Genomic DNA, 20,450 nt, shown 5'->3' on the forward strand with positions numbered 1-20,450 from the left:
CCCCCGCTAACAAAAATCCTGGCTAGACCCATGCTTAGGTTTCATACCATGGGAATAATAATAATAATAATAATTTGGGAAAGCCCAAATGGTGTCGCTTGAGTTGCAGTTTTAATTAACCATTGTTAAGACTTTCTCCAATAATGCATTAGACAACTGTGTGTCTGTAATTGACCACACATCTTTGCTTGGAAAGTGTGATTTTTCTTTTCAGCCACCTCATTGTCAGAAGGGGTGTAAAGGCTGTCAGCTGATGCATAATCCCCTTCTTAACTAGGAAGTATTTATATCATAGCTGCCAAGTTATCCCTTTTTTACAGGGATTTTCCCTTATGCTGAATAGGCTTCCTCGCGAGAAAAGCGATATTGCAAACTTGTCTGTTTGCTACAGGCTTCTCATAATGATTATGCACCCAAGTCACAAATGATTTAAACTCTTAAATTTGCTGAATGCTTGCTTTAATAAAGACTGCAACCTCCTAGAACTGCAGAAAGTTAGCCCTAAATCAGTTGACCAACCACTAAGAAAAAAAGAAAACGCACACTAAAACAGCCCCTTGTGTGCCATCTGAATAAAGTTTACTTTCTTATTGAGCTCATATGACTGTATCCTATGATTGCTCAACTGAATCAAACTGAGACTATAAAAATAAATGTTCAAGAGAAACTACATTTGAAAAGAATGCCCACTTTTTCTTCCTTGTTCAATTTCTAATAGCAACAGTAACTGTCAGAGGGAAATGTCCATGAAAATTACAGGACTGTGTAAATTAAAATGTTTAGAATTATCATTAATTACAATTGTATTCAGCCATCTTGCACACTATGGGTTAGTAGTGAGCAGATTAAATAGACTATCTCTTCAACCAAGGTTTCCCAAACTTGGGTTTCCATTTATAGTCCAAAAATAGCTTGGGAGACCCAACTTTGGGAAACCCAGTCTTAAACATAACCTCTTAATGCATAGGGTATTTTGGACAAACTATTTTATGGACACACCACAATTATGCCTCCAAACCCAGCAAGAAGGTAGGAATCTTTATTTCCAAACTTTTGATTCTAGGCAAAGTATTCAGCATCAGCTTCTGGAAGGGTGGGGGGAGGGAAGGGAGTGTTTTAATCATTACCATTTATACTTACAGCGATCTCACTTCTTCTAGTCCTTATGCAGCCTAATCAACACTGCTTATGCATAAGAGGGAGGTATCAGCAGACCAGAGAACTCTGAGGTTTCAAGGAGCATAGAAATATATTTTTTAAAAATGGGAATTGAACTTCCACAGCAGCCGAATCACTGAGCACGTTCAGTGGGCATGGAAAGCTGACTGACTGTTAGTGGGAGGGAGATCAGGGGAGAGGAGGGGTGAATGGACTGGACTGGCTGGAATCCTGGACAGGAAGCACTCCATAAGGTAATATTTTGTTGTAGGTCCTACTTGTATAAAATATTGTTCTCTGATATTTACTTGTGCAGCATTTTGAAAATGCTAAACATCTGGACATGTGAAAACATACTTCCAGTATTAGTGAATAGGGGTAGAATGGCTTCATGATTTAAAATAACTGAGAAGCCACTGGATGGCCTCAAAGACTCAAAAATATATGACTAAACACTACTTTTCTGTTCTGGAGTACCAAAACATCACTCTGTGTAGGTCAACTCAAACTTTAAAGTCACATGATGGAGCCATACGCGGGCTAAAATTGCAACGTGTATGGTTTGAATTACATGAATCCAAGTTCCTGTTTCCTACAGAAGAACTGTGGTTTTTTGTTGTCTGAGTTTTCTAACTGAACACGTCACCACACACAGGAAGCCAAGTATGCATTAAAACTTATTTTCCTCATCAATCTGATCATAAAGACAGCATCAGCCTGTTGCATCTGCATTTTGTTTCACGGGTAAGTGACCTACTTTGTTTTAAATATGAAATGTTTTCATCATCACTAAGAACCAAAATCAGTGTGAAAAAGAGTTCTGTACTTCCAACCTCTTTGCTTCAGTAATATGCTTAAAGCTGAACAAAATGCAGCAAAATACCACATCTAAAAAAAATGTTATGAAAACGAAAGAGACCTGGATTTTTCTGTTCTGCTAGAATCCTTTTATAAATAATTAAAGTGTCACAGAATTCTTAAATGTGCAAGAAGCCAGATGCTTCAACTATTTAAACAAAAGGAAGTGGGGAGGAGGAATCAAAACTTTCTACTGCCAGAATGTTGCCTTCTACTGTTTTAGAATAAGACTAAAGCAAGAGTTGCGCACATCACAGATGTTAAACACAACACTGTTGACATTCTTCCTCTGTGTAGAAGAAAAAATATCTTCTCAATTTGCTTGTTTCTGTAGAAACTGTATTCCTTCAATTAAATTCTTATTGTAATCAACTGTATAAGTAACTCAATTTTTTCTCTGCCTCTAAAATCCTGTCTCCGAATTTAACTTATGTCAGAATCCCCAGAACCATCTTTTGCAAAGAATTATAAACACATTTACACTAAACAGCTAAAATAGAATAACACTCCAGTTGCGCACAAGGCTTGCTTGTATAAAAAAACCCAGGGAAGGGCTGTCATATGCTAAGAATCTATACAAAAATAGATTTGGTTTCTAAAACAACGATTCCTAAACATAGTAATGCGGCTTGGAAGCTTTCAAATAAGTTGTCAGTTTAATTCATTAAACTGAAATCCCCAGACTTGAGTGTTTTAAGCAAACGCATGCAAGGGGGAAATAATTTCAAGTTCTGCCTTTCTCAAGAGATTTCCCCCACAGTACTTGCCCTCCTGTAGTTCTCTCCTGCATGTTGTGGGGAATGGTTCGGCTCCATCTATTGGATAATTTATTAGCTGTTGGTCTGAGCCTGAGAACAGGATTCCAGAACATTTTTGTATTCACTGCCAAAACAAATAAAGCCTAACATACGAGCAGCACAATGCTTGAGAAGAGCTCTCTTTAAAATGGAGGAGTCAGAAAAAGTCAGAAAGAAATAAGGGGAAGAATCATCAGTGAAAGAAAAAATCAGAAGTGGAGAAACAGAAGTGAACAGTATACAGATTTTTTTTTCCAAAAAAGAAAGCAAATGCATATCCTAAACAAGAACTGCATTCATTTCTTTTAAAAAAATATTTTTTAAAATTTAAAAAATATATTTTATTTATTCATTTGTCTTATATCCTGCCCAGGGCAGCTAACAACCACCATTAAAATAGAAATACAGTACAACAATAACTAAAACATCAACAAAATCCAACTATTAAAACATAACATAGTGAACAATAAACCTTTAACTATTAGGCTCCAATTTTGTTATATTTCAAAAGCCAGGACATTGTGTGTGTGTGTGCGCGCGCTAGGAATAAATGCTATTTCCTTGTTCAAATTATGTTCCAAATAAACCCTGGGGGTTACTTGGAAACAAAAGAGAGGTTCTGCAATGAGAAAAATCTGTAATATGGGAGAGACTCCCCTAAAAGCCAGCTTGCCTACTACAACCTGCTTTCCCTTGTATGCAAAAAGGATCCAAAGAAGAATGTTGGGTTTGTTATAGGACAGACATTCCCTTCAAGTGTGGTAACTATGAGGCCCAATGGCTAGGTTAGCGTCCTGGATAAACTGACTGCACACCTCAGAATACTTCCCAGAATGCTCTGCAACACCCATTAATGGAAGATATGCAGAAGATCCTCAGCAGAAAAAGTAATATGAGAAGGACTGCGTTAAAGCAAAAATTATGAAATCCATGGCTTTAAATGTAATGCATTCTGACTGTAATTTCAGCTGTTGTCATGAAATGATGATATTCTAAGACACTTCATTCTGCAGAAGCCACTAAACAAAGTGAAGGGATGCACAAGCCATGAAGCTTGCTAAAATTGCTGCAGTAAATTTGCTGTTATGCTAGGTAATCAGAGAAAGGTGGTGGTAAAAATTCTTTTCCCAGAGTAATGGAAATTAAAGAACCTCACAATCTATATACCTCCATGTAATTTTTCCCCTCACTAACAGAAAAGGTACTCTTTCCAGTTATAAATGTTTTTCATTTTATTTTACAAAATGGAATTCTCAATGCCACTGTAAGGTTTTTACTAAGAATGTACTACGTGGTGATGTGCATCTGATGCATTTGCTGCCTGCTGAGTGTTTTTCACAAAATGCATGGAATCTAAGAGTTCCTTAGAGCCCAAATCCAAAAGATGCATTCAAGATTAGCAGAGATTCCTGCATTGCAGAATTGGACTAGATGGCCCTCAGGATCTCTTCCAACTCTACAATTCTATTATTCTAGTTGAATGTACTCTGTCAGTTCACAAATGGAAAGCATTTCTTCAACACTCAAGCTGTAGACTACTCTTATATCATTCTATCAGAACTTAGATCTATTCTATCACAACTAGGGCTACCCCACGTCTGGATTTTCCAGGACAATACTGGGATTTCAAAGGCAGAATTGATGTCTGGGGGAATTTCTGAAAGGCGGTGCTTTGTCCTGGATCTTCATAGGCAAGTCAACTGGAAAACTCTGGGGTTTATTTTTTTTTTGAGGTCTTCCTAAATAAAAGCTCAACAATTACAACTCTTACAAATATGTTTATTAAATGCCACTTTGACAGTTTGCTCATGAGTCAGGAGCAGAAAGGTAGACATTGACAGTACTAATACTAAGCTGGTGATCCATGGACCACAATTTGGGGACCCCTGCAAGATTATTTCAGCCTCAACACAAACACTCACAGATACTAATACTGGCCTACATCATAGAGTTGCTTTTTAAGAGTCACTGAGTGTCACAGTGGCCGGAGTGGACTACTTCAGAGTAACGACGCTACGCAGCTCTGCATTTTATTCTTTTATTGGTGCTGCGTATTTACAGTGCTCAAGTCATTGCTATTTACACGGAGCGATGTTGTCAGTCGGTTTCAGAACCTCCTAATGGCTTTTGGCGCGTCTTTCTCCAACACAAAAGCTTTGGCAGACCCATCCTCTTGCCCCTCCTCTTCCTGCGTAATTCTGGAGTTGGAGGGATGGGTCTTCCCCCCTTGCTTGCCCCTTCCTGTCCCACCTGGGACCCTGGCTCCTCTACCTTGCCTGAGCCTCGGACACGACTTCCTGCTTCCCCACTGGAATCGGAACTCTCCCTGCTTTCCCCTTTGCTCGGGGACGGGCTTGAACTCAGGAGGGGAGGGACTTCGCGATATCCCCTGTCCCTCACATCCACCCCCCTCCCAAGCTCTCCTTCACCCCTCCCCAGGCCCCCCCCATGTGTCGGTGACGACTGGAAGCCTAAGAACTCAGTGCTCTCCGAGCCCGTTGGTGTGAATACCTCCCCCCAGTCCTGCGAGCCCTCCCCTTCCGCCTGGGCGGACGGGAATCCCAAAAAGTCCGTGGCGTCAGAGCTGGTGGGGGTAAAAACGTTCTGCCAATCTGCTCCTTCCTCTGACTGGGTGGATCTCGGTGACACCCATACCTCATCCTCTGGTTCCTCAAACTCCGCTTCCCAGCGCCATGGTGAGCTGCTCTCCCGTGCCTCCTCCTCCTCCCCCTCCCTTTCCATGTGCCAGGGCTTGGGTCTGTGGGGAAAGAGGGCGTGAAATTCTTCCACCAAGAATTCCTCCTGTATCTGAGTGGCTGGGACCCATTCATTCTGGGACGGTGGAGCATCCTCCCATGCCATGAGGTACTCCAGTCCCCCCACCCCCCACCTTGAATCCAGGATGGCCGTGGCCTCATTGAGTTGCTCCCTGCCTTCCCTCTCCCCCCCTCCCTCGGGGGTTTGTTCGCTGTCTCGGAGCCTGCTGCTTTCCCTGTACGGCGACAGCAGCGATCTATGAAACACTGGATGCACCCTCATGTCCTCTGGCAGTGCCAGCCTGTATGCCACCGGGTTTACCTGTTGCGTGACCGTGAAGGGGCCCAGCCTTTTGGGTGCCAGCTTTTTGCACCTCCCTCTGGTGGGAAGGCCCTCCGAGGACAACCACACCTTGTCCCCCACCCTGATGACCTCCCCTTGTCGCCTGTGGCGATCTGCCCCCTTTTTGTACGCTTCCTTGGCCCTCTCCAAGTGTTCTCTGAGCTGCTGGTGCACCGTCTCCAGTTCCTCTGCCCAATCCTCCGCTTGTGGGCCCTCCTCCTCCTCCTCCTCCCTCTCCCTCTCTGGGAAAGATCTGAGGTCGCGCCCGTAATTGGCCTTAAAGGGCGACACCCCTGTGGAGACGTGCACTGCATTGTTGTAGGCAAATTCTGCTAGTGGCAAGCGATCCACCCAGTCCGTTTGCCGCTGGCTGACGTAGCATCTCAGGTACTGCTGCAGAATGGCGTTGACCCTCTCCGCTTGTCCGTTGGTCTGCGGGTGTCTAGCCGTCGACAGGCTGACCTCCACCTGCAGGAGGTTCATGAGCCGTCGCCAGAACCTGGAAACAAATTGGCGGCCACGATCCGAAATAACCCTTAAAGGTAATCCATGCAGTCTGAAAATGTGATCAACAAACAGTTTGGCTGTCTCTTCTGCCGAGACTGCCCTGGCACACGGTATAAAGTGACACATTTTGGACATAAGGTCCACCACCACCAACACTGCAGTCTTACCCCTGGACGAAGGCAGATCTGTGATGAAGTCCATGGACACCACTTCCCACGGCCTGTGTGGTGTGGCTAAGGGCTCCAGCAACCCTGGTGGCGCTGCTCTGACCACCTTCGCCCGCTGGCAGGTGGTACAGCCCCTTACATAGTCTCGAACATCTTCCCGCACCCCTGGCCACCAGAAGTGTCTCATGACTAGGTGAGCGGTTTTGTCCCTTCCAAAATGCCCCGCTGTAGGGTTGTCGTGCATCTGCTTGAGGACCGTACGTCGAAGCTGGGTGGTGGGTAGGTACAGCGCACCCTTGTAGAAAAGCAGCCCTCTGCGTTCTGCAAAGTCTTTTGCCTGCTCCCTCCCCCCTCTCAGTTCTCTGAAGATGCGGTTGGCAAATTCATCCGCTGCCGTAAGTGCTGTGAGTTCTGCCTCGCTCACCACAGCTGCTCCGCAGGACCATGCCGACGGGGGGAAAATGTGCCTTGGGGCTGGGGGCGCCTCCTCCTCCATGTACTCTGGCTTGCGGGAGAGGGCATCCGCCCTGACATTCTGCTCCCCCGGGATGTAGTGGATGGAGAAGTTGAAGTTCGAGAAGAACTCTGCCCACCGTATCTGCCGCTGGTTGAGCACCCTGGCAGTTCTCCAGAACTCCAGGTTCTTGTGGTCTGTGCACACCTGGATGGGGTGCTTTGCGCCCACCAGGAAGTGTCGCCAGTGCTGGAACGCAGCGTAGATCGCAAGAAGTTCCCTATCAAACACTGTGTAGTTGCGTTCAGGCTGTGTCAGCTTCCTGGAGAAGAAGGCACAGGGTCTCCACTCCCTGTTGGCGTCCAGTTGCAACAAAATTGCGCCCACAGCTTTTTCAGAAGCATCTGTCTCAATGCGTAGGGGCGCGTCCTGCACCACATGGAACAGGTTTTGGTCTGAGGCGAACACTCTCTTGAGGCTTTCGAACGCTGCTTGCGCCTCTGGTGTCCACTTGAACTTCTGCTTGCCTCTCAGGCAGTCCGTGATGGGAGCCGTAACGCGAGAGAAGTTCTTGATGAACTTCCTGTAGAAGTTAGCGAAGCCTAGTAGGCGTTGGGCATCTTTGCGCGTCCTGGGGCTGTGCCAGTCCAGGATGGCCTGCACCTTGTCCTTGTCCATCGCCAGCCCCTTGTCTGACAGCTTGTAGCCCAGGAAGTCCACCTCTTTGGTGTGAAACTTGCACTTCTCCAGCTTCACATACAGGTGGTTCTCCTTCAGGCGTTGCAACACCTCTCTGACATCTTTCACATGCTGCACTGGGTCATTCGAGTAGATAAGGATGTCATCTAGGAAGACCAAGCATTTCCTGAAGAGGAGGGACCCCAGGACGTGGTGCATGAAGGCCTGGAAGCATGCTGAGCCCCCTTGCAAACCGAAGGGCATCACCAGATATTCAAAAGAGCCCAGAGGCGTGAACATCGTGGTTTTCCATTCATCTCCTTCCCGGATCCTGATCAAGTTGTACGCCCCCCTTAGGTCCAGCTTGGTGAAAATCTTGCCCCTGCGTGCCGCTGTCAGGAGATCATCCACTCTGGGCATGGGGAAAGCCACGGGCTCTGTCACCGAATTCAGCCGTCTAAAGTCCACCACAAGACGGCGCTGTTGCGTGTCTTTCTTGTCCACCCAGAAGACCGGGCTGCCCCCTGCTGCCTTGCTTTCCCTTATGAACCCCCGCTTGAGGTTCTTGTCGATGAAAGCGCGCAGATCCTCCAGCTCCTGGTCTGACATGGCGTACAGCTTGGCTGGGGGTATCGTCGCCCCTGGCACCAGGTTGATCTGGCAGTCAAAAGGCCTGTGCGGGGGTAGGTGGTCGGACTCCGCTTCGCTGAAGACCTCCTGCAGGTCCCAGTACTGCTTGGGTATTGCCTCACCCCCTTTGATATGCATGGTGGCCACCGTGGCTATCGGAGGCCCCTCCCCTGGTTGGTGCTGCATGCAATGTTCCAGACAAAAGTCTGACCCAAACGTGATGCACCTCTGGTGCCAACTGATGGAGGGGTCGTGGCGCGCCAGCCAGCTCATGCCCAAGACGATGGGGGGGTCTGAGATGGTGGTGACGTTGAACGCCAGTGTCTCTGAGTGCCTTCCCACCGTCATTCTCATGGGGGGGGTTTGATGTGTGATGGCCCCTCCCAGCAGCTCCCTGCCGTCAATGGTTGCTACGTGCAGAGGAAAATCCAACTGCAAAAGCTGGATTTGGTGCTCTTCTGCAAAGCTTCTCGAGAAGAAGTTGGCGGACGCCCCACTGTCAATTAAGGCGAGGACCGTCAGGGGATAGCCATTTGGGAGCGTTAGCGTCACTTCTAGAACCACTCCTGCTCTGGGAGGGGTGGGCTGGCTCTGCACCTCTCTGTGCGGGTGGGCGGGCTGGGGCTGTTGTCTGCTGACTGTGCCTGGCTGCTGCCCCTTGTCTCCTGCAGCCAGGCTTTCCCGTTTCCCTGCTGTGGTGCTGCGTCAGTGGGGGAGGGCACCACCGTTCCCGCCTTTCCTTGCCACTCCCTGCGATGTGGGCAGTCTCTGACGAGATGCTGGGGTGAGTTGCAGAGAAAGCAATTCCCGCCCCTTCCCTCCTTGCGTCTTGGCGCCGCTGGGGTTTGAAAAGCCCGCGCGCGCGCGCTATCAATCTGCATGGGCTCCTGGTCCTGGCTGGCTCCAGGCGTGGCCTGAAAGGGTTGTTGAGGGAGTGGCTTCTCCTGCGACCGTGGGAACCAAGCCCGCTTTGCGCGCGTCGCTTGCTTGTCGTTCCACCGGGATTCCTGCCTCACCCCCACCGCCAGAGCTGCTTTGCTCAGCTGATCCATAGTACTGGGCTTTGGACCTCTCGAGAGTTCATCCTTCACCTCCTCGCTCAAACCCAAGTAAAACGCAGCTTGCATGGGAGGCGAATCCAAAACCCACCCCAGTCTGTGCACCAGCATGGTGAATTTCGCCCAATATGCGCGAACTGTCATATTTCCTTGGCGTAAATTATGCAGTTCCTCCTTAGTCTGGTCCAAATGACTATCGGACGAATACATCGTCCTCAAACCTTCTAGAAATTGTTGGACATTTTTCATGCAAGGATTCTTGGTTGCGATTAATGGTCTTAGCCACTCCCTGGCTGCTCCGGTGAGATGTTCCACAATAAACGCTACTCTGTGCTCATCATCGGGGAACTCATTCTGGTGCAGCTCAAGAGCATACACGATCTCAGTCTCAAAGCCCTGAAACTCCTTCGGGTCTCCATTGAACTTGCTTACAAGGGTCCCTGCTCTCCTTCCTGGCAGCACTTGGACTTGGGGAGCCCCTCCCGCCTTGTTTTTCTCTGCATCCAGCTTGTTTTGGAGGTCTACCGCCACCGCCCTTAAATGCTGCTCTTTTTCCTGGAGCTCTCTCACCTGTTCCGCAAGTTGTAGCCGGTCGTCCTGGACCTTCTTAGTCTCCTCTTTAGCTGCCTTCAATTCTCCCTGCGCCTGCAGCGACAGCTGTTGCAGTTCTAGCTGGGCTTGCTCAGCGATCTGCCGCCACTTCTCCGCCTCGGACACGCTCATCCCGGCAACTCCGAAGTAGCCCAAAAATGATTAGGAGGTTGCTGTCACAGTGGCCGGAGTGGACTACTTCAGAGTAACGACGCTACGCAGCTCTGCATTTTATTCTTTTATTGGTGCTGCGTATTTACAGTGCTCAAGTCATTGCTATTTACACGGAGCGATGTTGTCAGTCGGTTTCAGAACCTCCTAATGGCTTTTGGCGCGTCTTTCTCCAACACAAAAGCTTTGGCAGACCCATCCTCTTGCCCCTCCTCTTCCTGCGTAATTCTGGAGTTGGAGGGATGGGTCTTCCCCCCTTGCTTGCCCCTTCCTGTCCCACCTGGGACCCTGGCTCCTCTACCTTGCCTGAGCCTCGGACACGACTTCCTGCTTCCCCACTGGAATCGGAACTCTCCCTGCTTTCCCCTTTGCTCGGGGACGGGCTTGAACTCAGGAGGGGAGGGACTTCGCGATATCCCCTGTCCCTCACACTGAGATAATATGTCATGTGCTTTGAACACTCTTTCAGTGTCTTATAAATGGTATAATTATTGTAATAACCTAGTGGCTTAGGCTTTTGCGGATGTGCTCTCTCACTAAATGCTTTTCTTCTGTTAGCAAACAATCTGTTTCTTCTTCTTCTAACCCACAAGTGAGTTTCATTTCAACTTACATTAATGAAACAGAGTTCACTCTGGTAGCAGAATGGAAAGGAACTAATCCCTTTTACATTTTTTTAAAAAAATCCATGCTGAGTGCTAGCTAGCTATTGCCAGTGGAGCAGATAAATCCCTCCCTCCCATTTAACAATTTAGTCTAATATCCTTTGTTTGCAGCCCACCTTCCCTTTCTTGCATCTGATGCTCTGGGTGCTCCAAATCCCAATTTCAAAGCTAACTCATTTTAGCCAACTCCACCTTTCTACTGTAAACTGTGGGTTCTTGCTGCAAAGATACCTAATTGAAAAAGCTGCCCCCAAAAGTTATTGCTGAAGCCTCAATACGTGAAAGGGTTTTGTTGATTTCATCTAGCATAATTCAACCAATGCTGCAACTATGCTGCCTATGATGCTCTAGAACAGGCTTCCTCAAACTCAGTCTTCCAGATGTTTTGAGACTACAATTCCCATCATCCCTGATGATGGTCCTGCTAGCTATGGATCATGGGAGTTGTAGGCCAAAAAATATCTGGAGGGCCGAGTTTGAGGAAGCCTGCTCTAGAATAACTGTTCAGGACCAAACTGCATGACAAAAATCTGGCCTTCAGTTCATGAAGAGATATTTGTGGCACAGCAGGGGTTTGATCCTGTGTCTTCTTGGTCAAAGTCCAAGTATCAAAGGCCAGTACTTCAACCATTATATCCCATGGCTCTCTCAATCTTGAAAACACTGGATTGGGGAAACTGGGGATCAAAATTCCTTCATGGCTATAAAACCGAGGCAGTCACTAGCTCAGCCTAATTCTACCTTACAAGGTATTTGTAGGAAGGAAATGGGAAACAAACAGTGGTACCTCTACTTATGAATAACTCTACTTATGAATGTTTCTACTTACGAACGGAGCTCCGTCCGCCATCTTGGATGCGGTTTAGATAGGATTTTTTCTACTTACGAATTTTTAGATAGAGTTGCTTCGACTTACGAATTTTTCTCCCAATGCATTCCTATGGGATTCGACTTACAATTTTTTTCGACTTATGAATGTGCATTCTGAACGCATTAAATTCGTAAGTAGAGGTACCACTGTATTCTGCTTCAAGTTCTTTGGGTGAAAGGCAAGAGACATATATAGCTATTTCTGTGGAAGCTTTTGCTCTTATTGCAGGGCTTCATTCCCCCCCCCCACCTAACTAATAGCCAGTGCTGGGGTGGGGCCTGAATCAGGTCCATGGTCCTTATTTGAATCAGATTGTCAATCCATCTTGCTGTTCACAGTGAAAGGAAAGCAACACAAGACCTACATACTTCACGTCTAGCATGGCCCTTACTGAGGGACCTAAATCACAATTCCTTAGACTAATGTACAGCAGAAGGCTGTTGTGAAAACAAGGGAAGGAGGAGGGATGGCAGGATATAAGTCTAATAAATAAATTAAAAATCCATGTTATTACACCACTCTGCACATACATACCCGTATCCCAACAACTGGAAATATTTGTGATCGATACTGTATTTTTATAGTAGATCTCAACTGTTTGAAAGTCTACATGGTAGCCATTTTTGGCTGGATGTCAGAATGTGTGTGTGTGTGTGTGTGTGTGTGTGTGTGTGTGTGTGTTTTTCTGTGTGAATAAGCTAATATTATGTTAGCTCAGTCTAACATAAAGGTAAAGTGACCCCTGACCATTAGGTCCAGTCATGACCGACTCTGGGGTTGCGGCGCTCATCTCGCGTTATTGGCCGAGGGAGCCGGCGTACAACTTCCAGGTCATGTGGCCAGCATGACAAAGCCGCTTCTGGCGAACCAGAACAGCACACGGAAACACCGTTTACCTTCCCGCTGTAGTGGTACCTATTTATCTACTTGCACTTTGACGTGCTTTCAAACTGCTAGGTTAGCAGGAGCTGGGATCGAGCAACAGGGGGCTCACCCCGTCGTGGGGATTCGGACCGCCGACCTTCTGATTGGCAAGCCCTAGGCTCTGTGGTTTAACCCACAGCGCCACACAGACTAATTCTGAGCATGTTTATTGAGAAGAAAGTCCAACTGAGTTCAAAAGACGTTAGTTCCAAGCTGATGTCCATGTTTGGAAGCATGATCTGGGGAAGGACTATTGTTTTCATGTCCTGTTTCTAAGTCTCTAAGGGACATACCGCTGGCCACTGTGAGATGCAGGATGGTAAATTAGATGAATATTTGGTCTAATGTAGCAGGGCATACAACCAAAGCCTTAAACTTACACTGTAGCTTAAAGCACAGCATTCTAACATTGACAGAACTGTACTAACAACATATAAGCTATGGAAGAAAGTCTTAGGGAGAAACATTATTCCATTATTAGATGAGGCTCTATGAAAACTTCTGATAAGAGACCCAAGGCATTGCAGTGTCCCTGCAATTCACTGTACATATACTCTCTGCCTGAATGGATCAGCTTTGCATATTATTGAATGATTTGAAGAAACCACAGTATTAAATCTGGGGATTAATGTGAAAACTGAAATGCTTATGTTACAAAGGAAACAGAAGATGAAATAGCAAACATAGCATGCTATATTTTTTAATTGCAGATATGCTAAAACATCTTTTAATACGAGCACAAAGCTTGGGAAGTAGAAGCTATATTTTAAAATGTACTAATAATTACACCCCAAAAGCTCCATATAGTTTTCTGCATAATTTAAAATATGAAATGTTTATCCTATTGCAGCACAATCCTTTTTTAAAAAAAACCCTGAATAATATTAGCAACAGATTTCTTTCAACGAAGTATATGGAAATCATCTTTTTGATAACGTACAAATCGTGCTTTTAGGTAGCCTATAAAATTACACATTCCATATTTATGGCAGTCATTTTCTGCAGAGCAAACAACTATTGTATCTTTTTGCAAAGTCTATTATTTGTTTAAAAGAGAAAGTGATGTCTTTTCATGGTAACAGAATCATGATGGCATCACATGATTGAGCTATTACAGTTAATTCCCTGTCAGCTTCACCTTAAAAAACCCTATCTTTAGGAATTTATAACTGCTATAAACACATACACACAGTTATAGGCTAACAAAAGAGTATAATCAGGTAAAAGTGTTTTAAAAAGTTTTTAAAAAACAATTATTTCCCCAATCTCCAATAGTTCCATCATGAGACTCGGGGTATTTAAAATTAAAAGGTCATAATATTACTGCTGAAATTCTTACTCTAAGTAAGTAACATTGTGCTCAGGCTCAACAGCAACTCTACATTCCTTTCTGACAAAGCACAGGGCTCTATGATTTGCAGCTGGGGTGCACTTTAAGCACATTTTGACATTTAAAAAATCCAAAGATATGTGCTGGTACTTTCTCACTTTTCTTCTGCTTTGACTATACATTTAAAGTCATTTGTTTGTTTTCCAGTTTGCAGGAACACCAAGCAACCTAAGTTCTTCACAAGAATGGTCTCTCATAATATGACCTGGATGAAGTATCCAAGCCAGAGCCGAGATTCATTCACAAGTTTTGAAGACATCATATTCTCACAACATGTAATATCAAGATTTATGCACTGCTATATTACGCTCTTTGTACCAACTGGTCTACTAGCTGGGATTGTTATTATAGGCATCCTCATCAAGAACCATATGCAGCGCACCAATGAGAAATTAGATATAATGCTTTTTGCTCACACCATCAGCAACATGTTAATGATTCTTTTATCACTCACCATCATCACAAGGCCTGCCTACCTCAAAGCATCCTATTTTGAGTGTGGAACGCTGTCGTTTTTTTTCAACTTGAATTACTTCAGCTCTCAGTACCTTCTTGTCCTCATGGTGCTTAGCTTTTTTCTTTATAGGCACCCACCCCAAAATGCTTTAATTAGTAAGGCACATCAAAACCCTATGGTATCTGTTGCATTTGCACTGATATGTGCCTTTTGTGCTGCACTAATAGTGGTGGCACTGCTGGGCATGGAGAATTACCACAAAGAAACAGACTGCCAATTAGATCCTTTATTTGCATGGCCTGAATACGAGATTATTAAATTTACCTTTGGCTTCTGCATTCCATCTCTGGCCAAGCTTCTCTGCTTTATTCTAATGTTTGTTAAAAAAGTTCAGCCAGAAATCCATCCCTCAAGATACAATATTCACCCTTATTTGACTGTTTTGGTTATTACAATAACAATGTTTGTGTGTCGTCTATTTTACAACAGTATGATTCTCTCTAGGACCAGCTTGAAAATACAGAGGACAATAGGGACACCCCAAAATGAGCTGACAATGAATATTGCAGAGATCCTGCTGTTCAGCGAAAGCTGTGTTAGTTTAGTTATCATTCTTTGCCTTCATAAACCATGCAGAATCGGCTTATTGAATGCTATAACTAATCTCACAAAAGTTTGCAGGAGGAGACATGCTAGTAACAGTCCTCTTGAAATACCAGAGACTCATACCGAAGTCTCATCTGGGCCCTCTGAAAATGGATCACGCTGACCTTTGCCTTCCAAAATATTAGCATTAAAGAAAAAAGCTACACATCTGACAACATACAGAACCTGAAGGAATAAAAGATTTGCAAGCTTATTTATTCTTACAACCTGAGGAACAAATATTCTCCAGCTGGGGCTGAAAGCTACAATCATAGTTACTTAATGTTCCTCCTGTGTTGCTATTGCACGTCGTTGTTATGTACTGATGTATGGACAGCAGAGTGAACAACAGGATAGACAACATGGTCAAGAGCTTTTATATAAATAAACTTTTCCAGGATCAACAAAGGGGTAATGAATATGGAAGACTGCATGGGAGAGTGAAGGGAGATCTTGATAAAAGCAGTGTATCACCTAGGATTTGATGTACAAGTTATCATGCACCATAATCCTTCAATCCATACATTTTTATACATTCATAAGGGATACAAGTCACTTGAAGAAGGGCCCCTTTTTCTCTGTTCACCCATCCTGGACCAACAAACACCACCCATGGAATTGTCTAGCCTAAGAAGCCTAGCTTTCAGAATCCAGATTGCTTGATTGTGGATGCTTCTAAAAGGCTTTCCAGTGTACAGAACTGAACAGCACTTTAAGGAACAACAGACAAATTAGTTATACTGAATTATAGACATCGAGGCTCTGAGATTAGAAGTTGTACCCATCTTCAAAAAAGGGGGGGGAAGAGAAGATTGAGGTAACTACCGATCCGTCAGCTTTTCGATACCAGGAAAGATCCTAGAACATATAATTAAATGGTCAGTCTGTGACTACTTAGAAAAGGATGCTGTGATTGCGAAGACCCAGTATGGGTGTCTCAAAAACAAGTCATGCCAGACTCATTTCTTCTTTTTGATAAAGTTACAAGCTTGGTGGATTGGTGAATGCTGTGGATGTGGTGTACCTTGATTTCAATAAGGCTTTTGACAAAGTCCCCTGTGATATTCTTGCAGAGAAGCTGGTAAACTGTTGGTTGCACAAGGTTACTGTTAGGTGGATTTGTAGCTGGTTGACCAACAAAACCCAAAGAGTGCTCACTAATGGTTCCTCATCTTCCTGGAAAAAAGGGACAAGTGGGGTGCCACTTGGGAGGGTTCTGTCTTGGGTCTGTTGTTCAATGTCTTTATAAATGAATTGGATAAAGGAGGTGAGGGGGTGCTCATCAAATTTGCAGATGACACCAAACTGGGAGGGGTAGCTAATGTCACAGAAGACAGAATCAGAATTCAAAATAACCTTAATAAATTGCAGAACTGGGCCCAAGCTAAGAAAATGAATTTCAGTAGGGACAAATGTAAGGTTCTATACTTAGGCAGGAATAATCAGCTGCAAGAATATAAGATGGGGTGTGCCAGACTTGTCAGTAGTAAATGTGAAAAAGATCTAGGGGTCTTGTTGGACCACAAGCTTAACGTGAGACAACAGTGTGATGCAGCAGCAGAAAAGGCTAATGCTATTCTAGGCTGCATCAACACAAGTAGAGTGTTCAGATCAGGAGAATACCACCACTATATGCAGCCTTAGTCAGACCACACCTGGAATACTGTGTCCAATTCTTAGCACCACAAGGAGGATGTTGACAGGCTTAAATGTGCGCAGAGGAAGGCAACCAAGATGATCAAGGGATTGGAAACTAAGCTTTATGAGGAAAGGTTGAAGGGGCTGAGTAGCCCAGAAAAGAGGAGACCGAGAGGAGATATGATCTTCAAATATCTAAAGGGTTGCCACATGGAGCTTGTTTTATCCTGCTCCGAGGGTGGGACCCAAACCAATGGATTCAAGTTACAAGACAGGAGATTCCGACTAAACATTAGGAAAAACTTTCTGATGATAATAGACTTCATCAGAAGGTGGCAGACACGCCTTCATTGGAGGTTGGATGGCCATATGTCATGGTCACTTTAGTTAAGATTCCCACATTGCAGGGGGGTAGACTAGAATTGGGCCCATTCCAATTATACAATTATATCATTCTGTAAGTTCCCTTAAAAAAAGTGGTTGCATAAGGGGATTGCTATTTGCTAGAAGTGTGCAGTATATTCAAGACAGCCTAACTGCTGGGGAGTGGAAATGGAAAAGGCCATATTCAGGGTGGGGTGGGACATGAATACAGGTTCTAAGCAGGACAGCTGTTCTGGGCTTGAGGTAAGTTAATTATTTCGGGTGCAGGCAGTGTTAAATACATAACAATGACCAACAACATGAAAGATTTAACATGAGAATGGTACTATTGAGGATAATATGGTATAGTAAGATGAAATGTGTCCTTGTGATCATGGTGAATCACGCCTTTTTACATGTTTTGGAGAAAACTGAAATCATGTCAAAAGTCATAGCAAGCAAAAACCCAAATGCAAGGAGGACAGTAGTTCTTTCATTAAGATATGTAATAAATAACAGTCTAAGAGTTTCTTAACAGTAAATGAGATGAATGTAAGGCAAGGCATGAAAGATCTAACAGGGTGTTGGAGCCTTTTTCTTTTCATGCATAGAGAGCTTTATCTGCTGGTTCAAGGCTTACCTTGAAGCAGGGGGAGGCAACATGCTGCCCATCAATGCTGTGAATTCCAGCTCCCATAAACCCCAACCACCCTGGCTGATGGTCAGGAATTATGTGTCTTAGGGCAGGAAACTTTCTCTCCCATATGCTACTCTGTAAAGTGTCGTCTATGGTAATGGCACAATGTACAACATAATAATCATTATTAATAATGATAGTTTGATTTCTCATCAGGAACACTGGCTTATTCCAAATACTTCTGGAAATGAAAAGAGAAACGTATGTCCAAGGCAAACTATTGCTCTGGACTGTTTTTTTGGTAATGACAAAGTGTATCTTTGTTTCACCAACTTCCTACAACAAAATCACACATCAACTACTGCCACAGGCTGGACTTTGGGATGTAGTAAACATATGTGCCAGGAAAGAACTCAGGGGATTCTCTGTCTGAGATAGCTCGCAAGAAAATATTTTAACATTGTGTGCTTATACATTGCAATCGTTGTTGGGGAAATGTTAGAAGGGATTTTGTAAGGAAGACACATCAGAGCCTTTCAACATCTATGCCAACTAATATTAGGGAGCTGAGGCTAAGGTCTGCCCTCACTACAACAGGACCTCCAAGTGTAACACTTTACCTGAATTGGGAAACAATGAAGCGTTGTTATTATGGAAGGTATTAAGCACGAACCCCACCCCTAGTGATCCCAGCCATTGATTTTAAAAAAACTTTTTTCCTATCTCTTCATCTGCATAGCCCTGCCCTGTGTTCCATTTCTTGATCCCACTAGAGTGTGACAGAATGCTAGAAGCTACAGTGGTACCTTGACTTACGAACGACTTGACAACTGAATTTTTCAACTTATGAATGGGGGTTATGGCCGCACGCTTACGAATGTCTCGACATCCGGGAAAAAAACGCGGTGGTTTTAGATAGGGATTTTTTGACTTACGAATTTTTAGATAGGGTTGCTTTGACTTACGAATTTTTCCGTTTCCAATGCATTCCTATGGGAAAACGCATTTCCAATGGCGTTTTTCGACTTATGATTTTTCGACTTATGAAGGTGCCTTCGGAATGGATTAAATTCGTAAGTCGAGGCACCACTGTACTTTTTATGTATATATAAAGTTTATGATGATATGATCAACAAGAATCAAGAACTGTTTTTCAGCTATCAAAATGTGAACCAAATTCAAGTTTTCTCAATGCATATGGTTAATAAAGGTTTCTAAAAATATTTCAGCAGTCTAAATGATCTTCCAATTATTACATACCGTAATTCATTTTTATAGCAAGCACAAGTAGGATATTAGAAGCATTTTAGTGTGTGGATGTTTGTTCCAGTCATGGGGAAAAGCTGTCTACTTCTATTCAGATACAGTAGTGTTTTTTTTTCCTGCAGCAATTAAGGAAATGTTATTATAGTAAACCATAAGCCAAATGGAAAATAACATCACCCATATCCGAAAAAAGATGAGTGAGAATTATTAGACTGAGTATACTGAAAGTATTCTAAGCCTGCATTAGCTCTTTACCCGGAGCCTGTGGAGATCTGATGTGCTTTTAATATCCCATTTTTCTGTAGTCTCTACATTATAAAAAAATAAATGGAAAGCTATGGTTTAAATTTCAGTAGGCTTGAAGAGGAACTATGACTGATACTTGTGGCAGAATCAAGTACATTGTTGTGTTCTACCCAAGAGATAAAAGCTAGGGCTGCAATGTTTAGTCAATTCATTCAGATTAATTTGTTTAAAAATTTAATCAGGAAATAGATTTCTAAAATTATCTTTTATATAACACCACAGACACTGCAAGTTCCATCAGAAGTAGCATTTTTCCTTCCACCTCATACAGGAGGGAATTAATAGGCTAAGGTGCTGTGACCTGAGGGATGCATTTCCAATGTCTAAAACCAAAGAAAGCATGCTTTTTTATTCCAAGTAATTATTCTTATTCATATGCAAATGAAAATTTTAATCTATTGGAATGCATTTGATTAATCCAACAATAAGAGCTCTCGTGCAGTCATAGCCAAACTCCAGCTCTTTGGATGTTTGGGACTACAATTCCCATCATCCCTAGCTAACAGGACCAGTGGTCAGGGATGATGGGGATTGTAGTCCCAAACATCTGGATGGCCGGAGTTTGCATATGCCTGCTCTAGTGGATCAAATGTAAAATACCATCTACTCCAGCATCTTGCTTCCCAGAGCAACCAACTAGCTGCTTCTAGGACAGGGATGGGAACCTCAGGCCCAGGGACCAAAAGGCCCATCAAGCCTCTTTTTCGGGGTGTCTGAACATACCTAGGCCATGGTCCTGCTTTGTGCCATCCCCAAGTGCCTTTGTCTGCGTAGAACAGGGGTCACCAACTATTTTGGATCCATGGGCAGATTTCAAATTTTGAGAGAGTGCTGTGGGCACCAGTCACAAAATGGCTGCCATTGGGCCATAGTATAACACAAAACTAGAGGGAGCACAGTCATGGTGAAGTTTTTCCTGTAATTGTGCTTCCATTCTATAAAAGGGTTAACTTGTTGAATGTCTGCCTGTCATACAACTGTTAAAGGCATAAGAACCCCGTTTTAGCCCAATGCCGACTCTAAACTGAAGCCTATGCTACCATCCTGTACCTAGTTACCTGGGAATAGGCCCCATTAAACACAAAGAGACTTTGTACGCTGGCTCCCTCGGCCAGTAAAG

General features: G+C 44.2%; 2 protein-coding genes across 5 annotated transcripts in view; one reads left to right on the forward strand and one right to left on the reverse strand.

Moving 5' to 3' along the window:
* C14H7orf50 (chromosome 14 C7orf50 homolog) overlaps positions 1 to 20,450 on the reverse strand; it is a 140,769-nt gene that overhangs the window by 92,083 nt on the left and 28,236 nt on the right. The window contains exon 1 of one of the 3 annotated variants that reach the window (XM_060282464.1): positions 1,141 to 1,551. The exons of the other annotated variants lie outside the window; for them this stretch is intronic. The gene's annotated coding sequence lies outside the window, so the exon portion shown is untranslated. Of the gene's footprint in view, positions 1 to 1,140; positions 1,552 to 20,450 lie in introns of those variants that run through there. 3 annotated transcript variants of the gene reach the window in all.
* LOC118092790 (uncharacterized) lies at positions 1,349 to 19,452 on the forward strand. Of its 2 annotated transcripts, none has more exons than XM_060282462.1 (2): positions 1,349 to 1,412; positions 14,166 to 19,452. In XM_060282462.1, the coding sequence occupies exon 2, from the start codon at positions 14,204 to 14,206 to the stop codon at positions 15,242 to 15,244; it is 1,041 nt and encodes a 346-aa protein (XP_060138445.1). In that variant the 5' UTR covers positions 1,349 to 1,412; positions 14,166 to 14,203; the 3' UTR covers positions 15,245 to 19,452. The 2 variants fall into 2 exon arrangements, with proteins under 2 accessions (XP_060138445.1, XP_034987216.2); XM_035131325.2 differs by lacking the exon at positions 1,349 to 1,412 and adding an exon at positions 1,540 to 1,902.

This window comes from Zootoca vivipara, chromosome 14 (genome assembly GCF_963506605.1).
Source record: "Zootoca vivipara chromosome 14, rZooViv1.1, whole genome shotgun sequence".
NCBI lineage: Eukaryota > Metazoa > Chordata > Lepidosauria > Squamata > Lacertidae > Zootoca > Zootoca vivipara.

Coding starts and splice junctions, on each gene's coding strand:
- LOC118092790 (XM_060282462.1), top strand. CDS start 14,204: ATGGTCTCTCATAATATGACCTGGATGAAGTATCCAAGCCAGAGCCGA.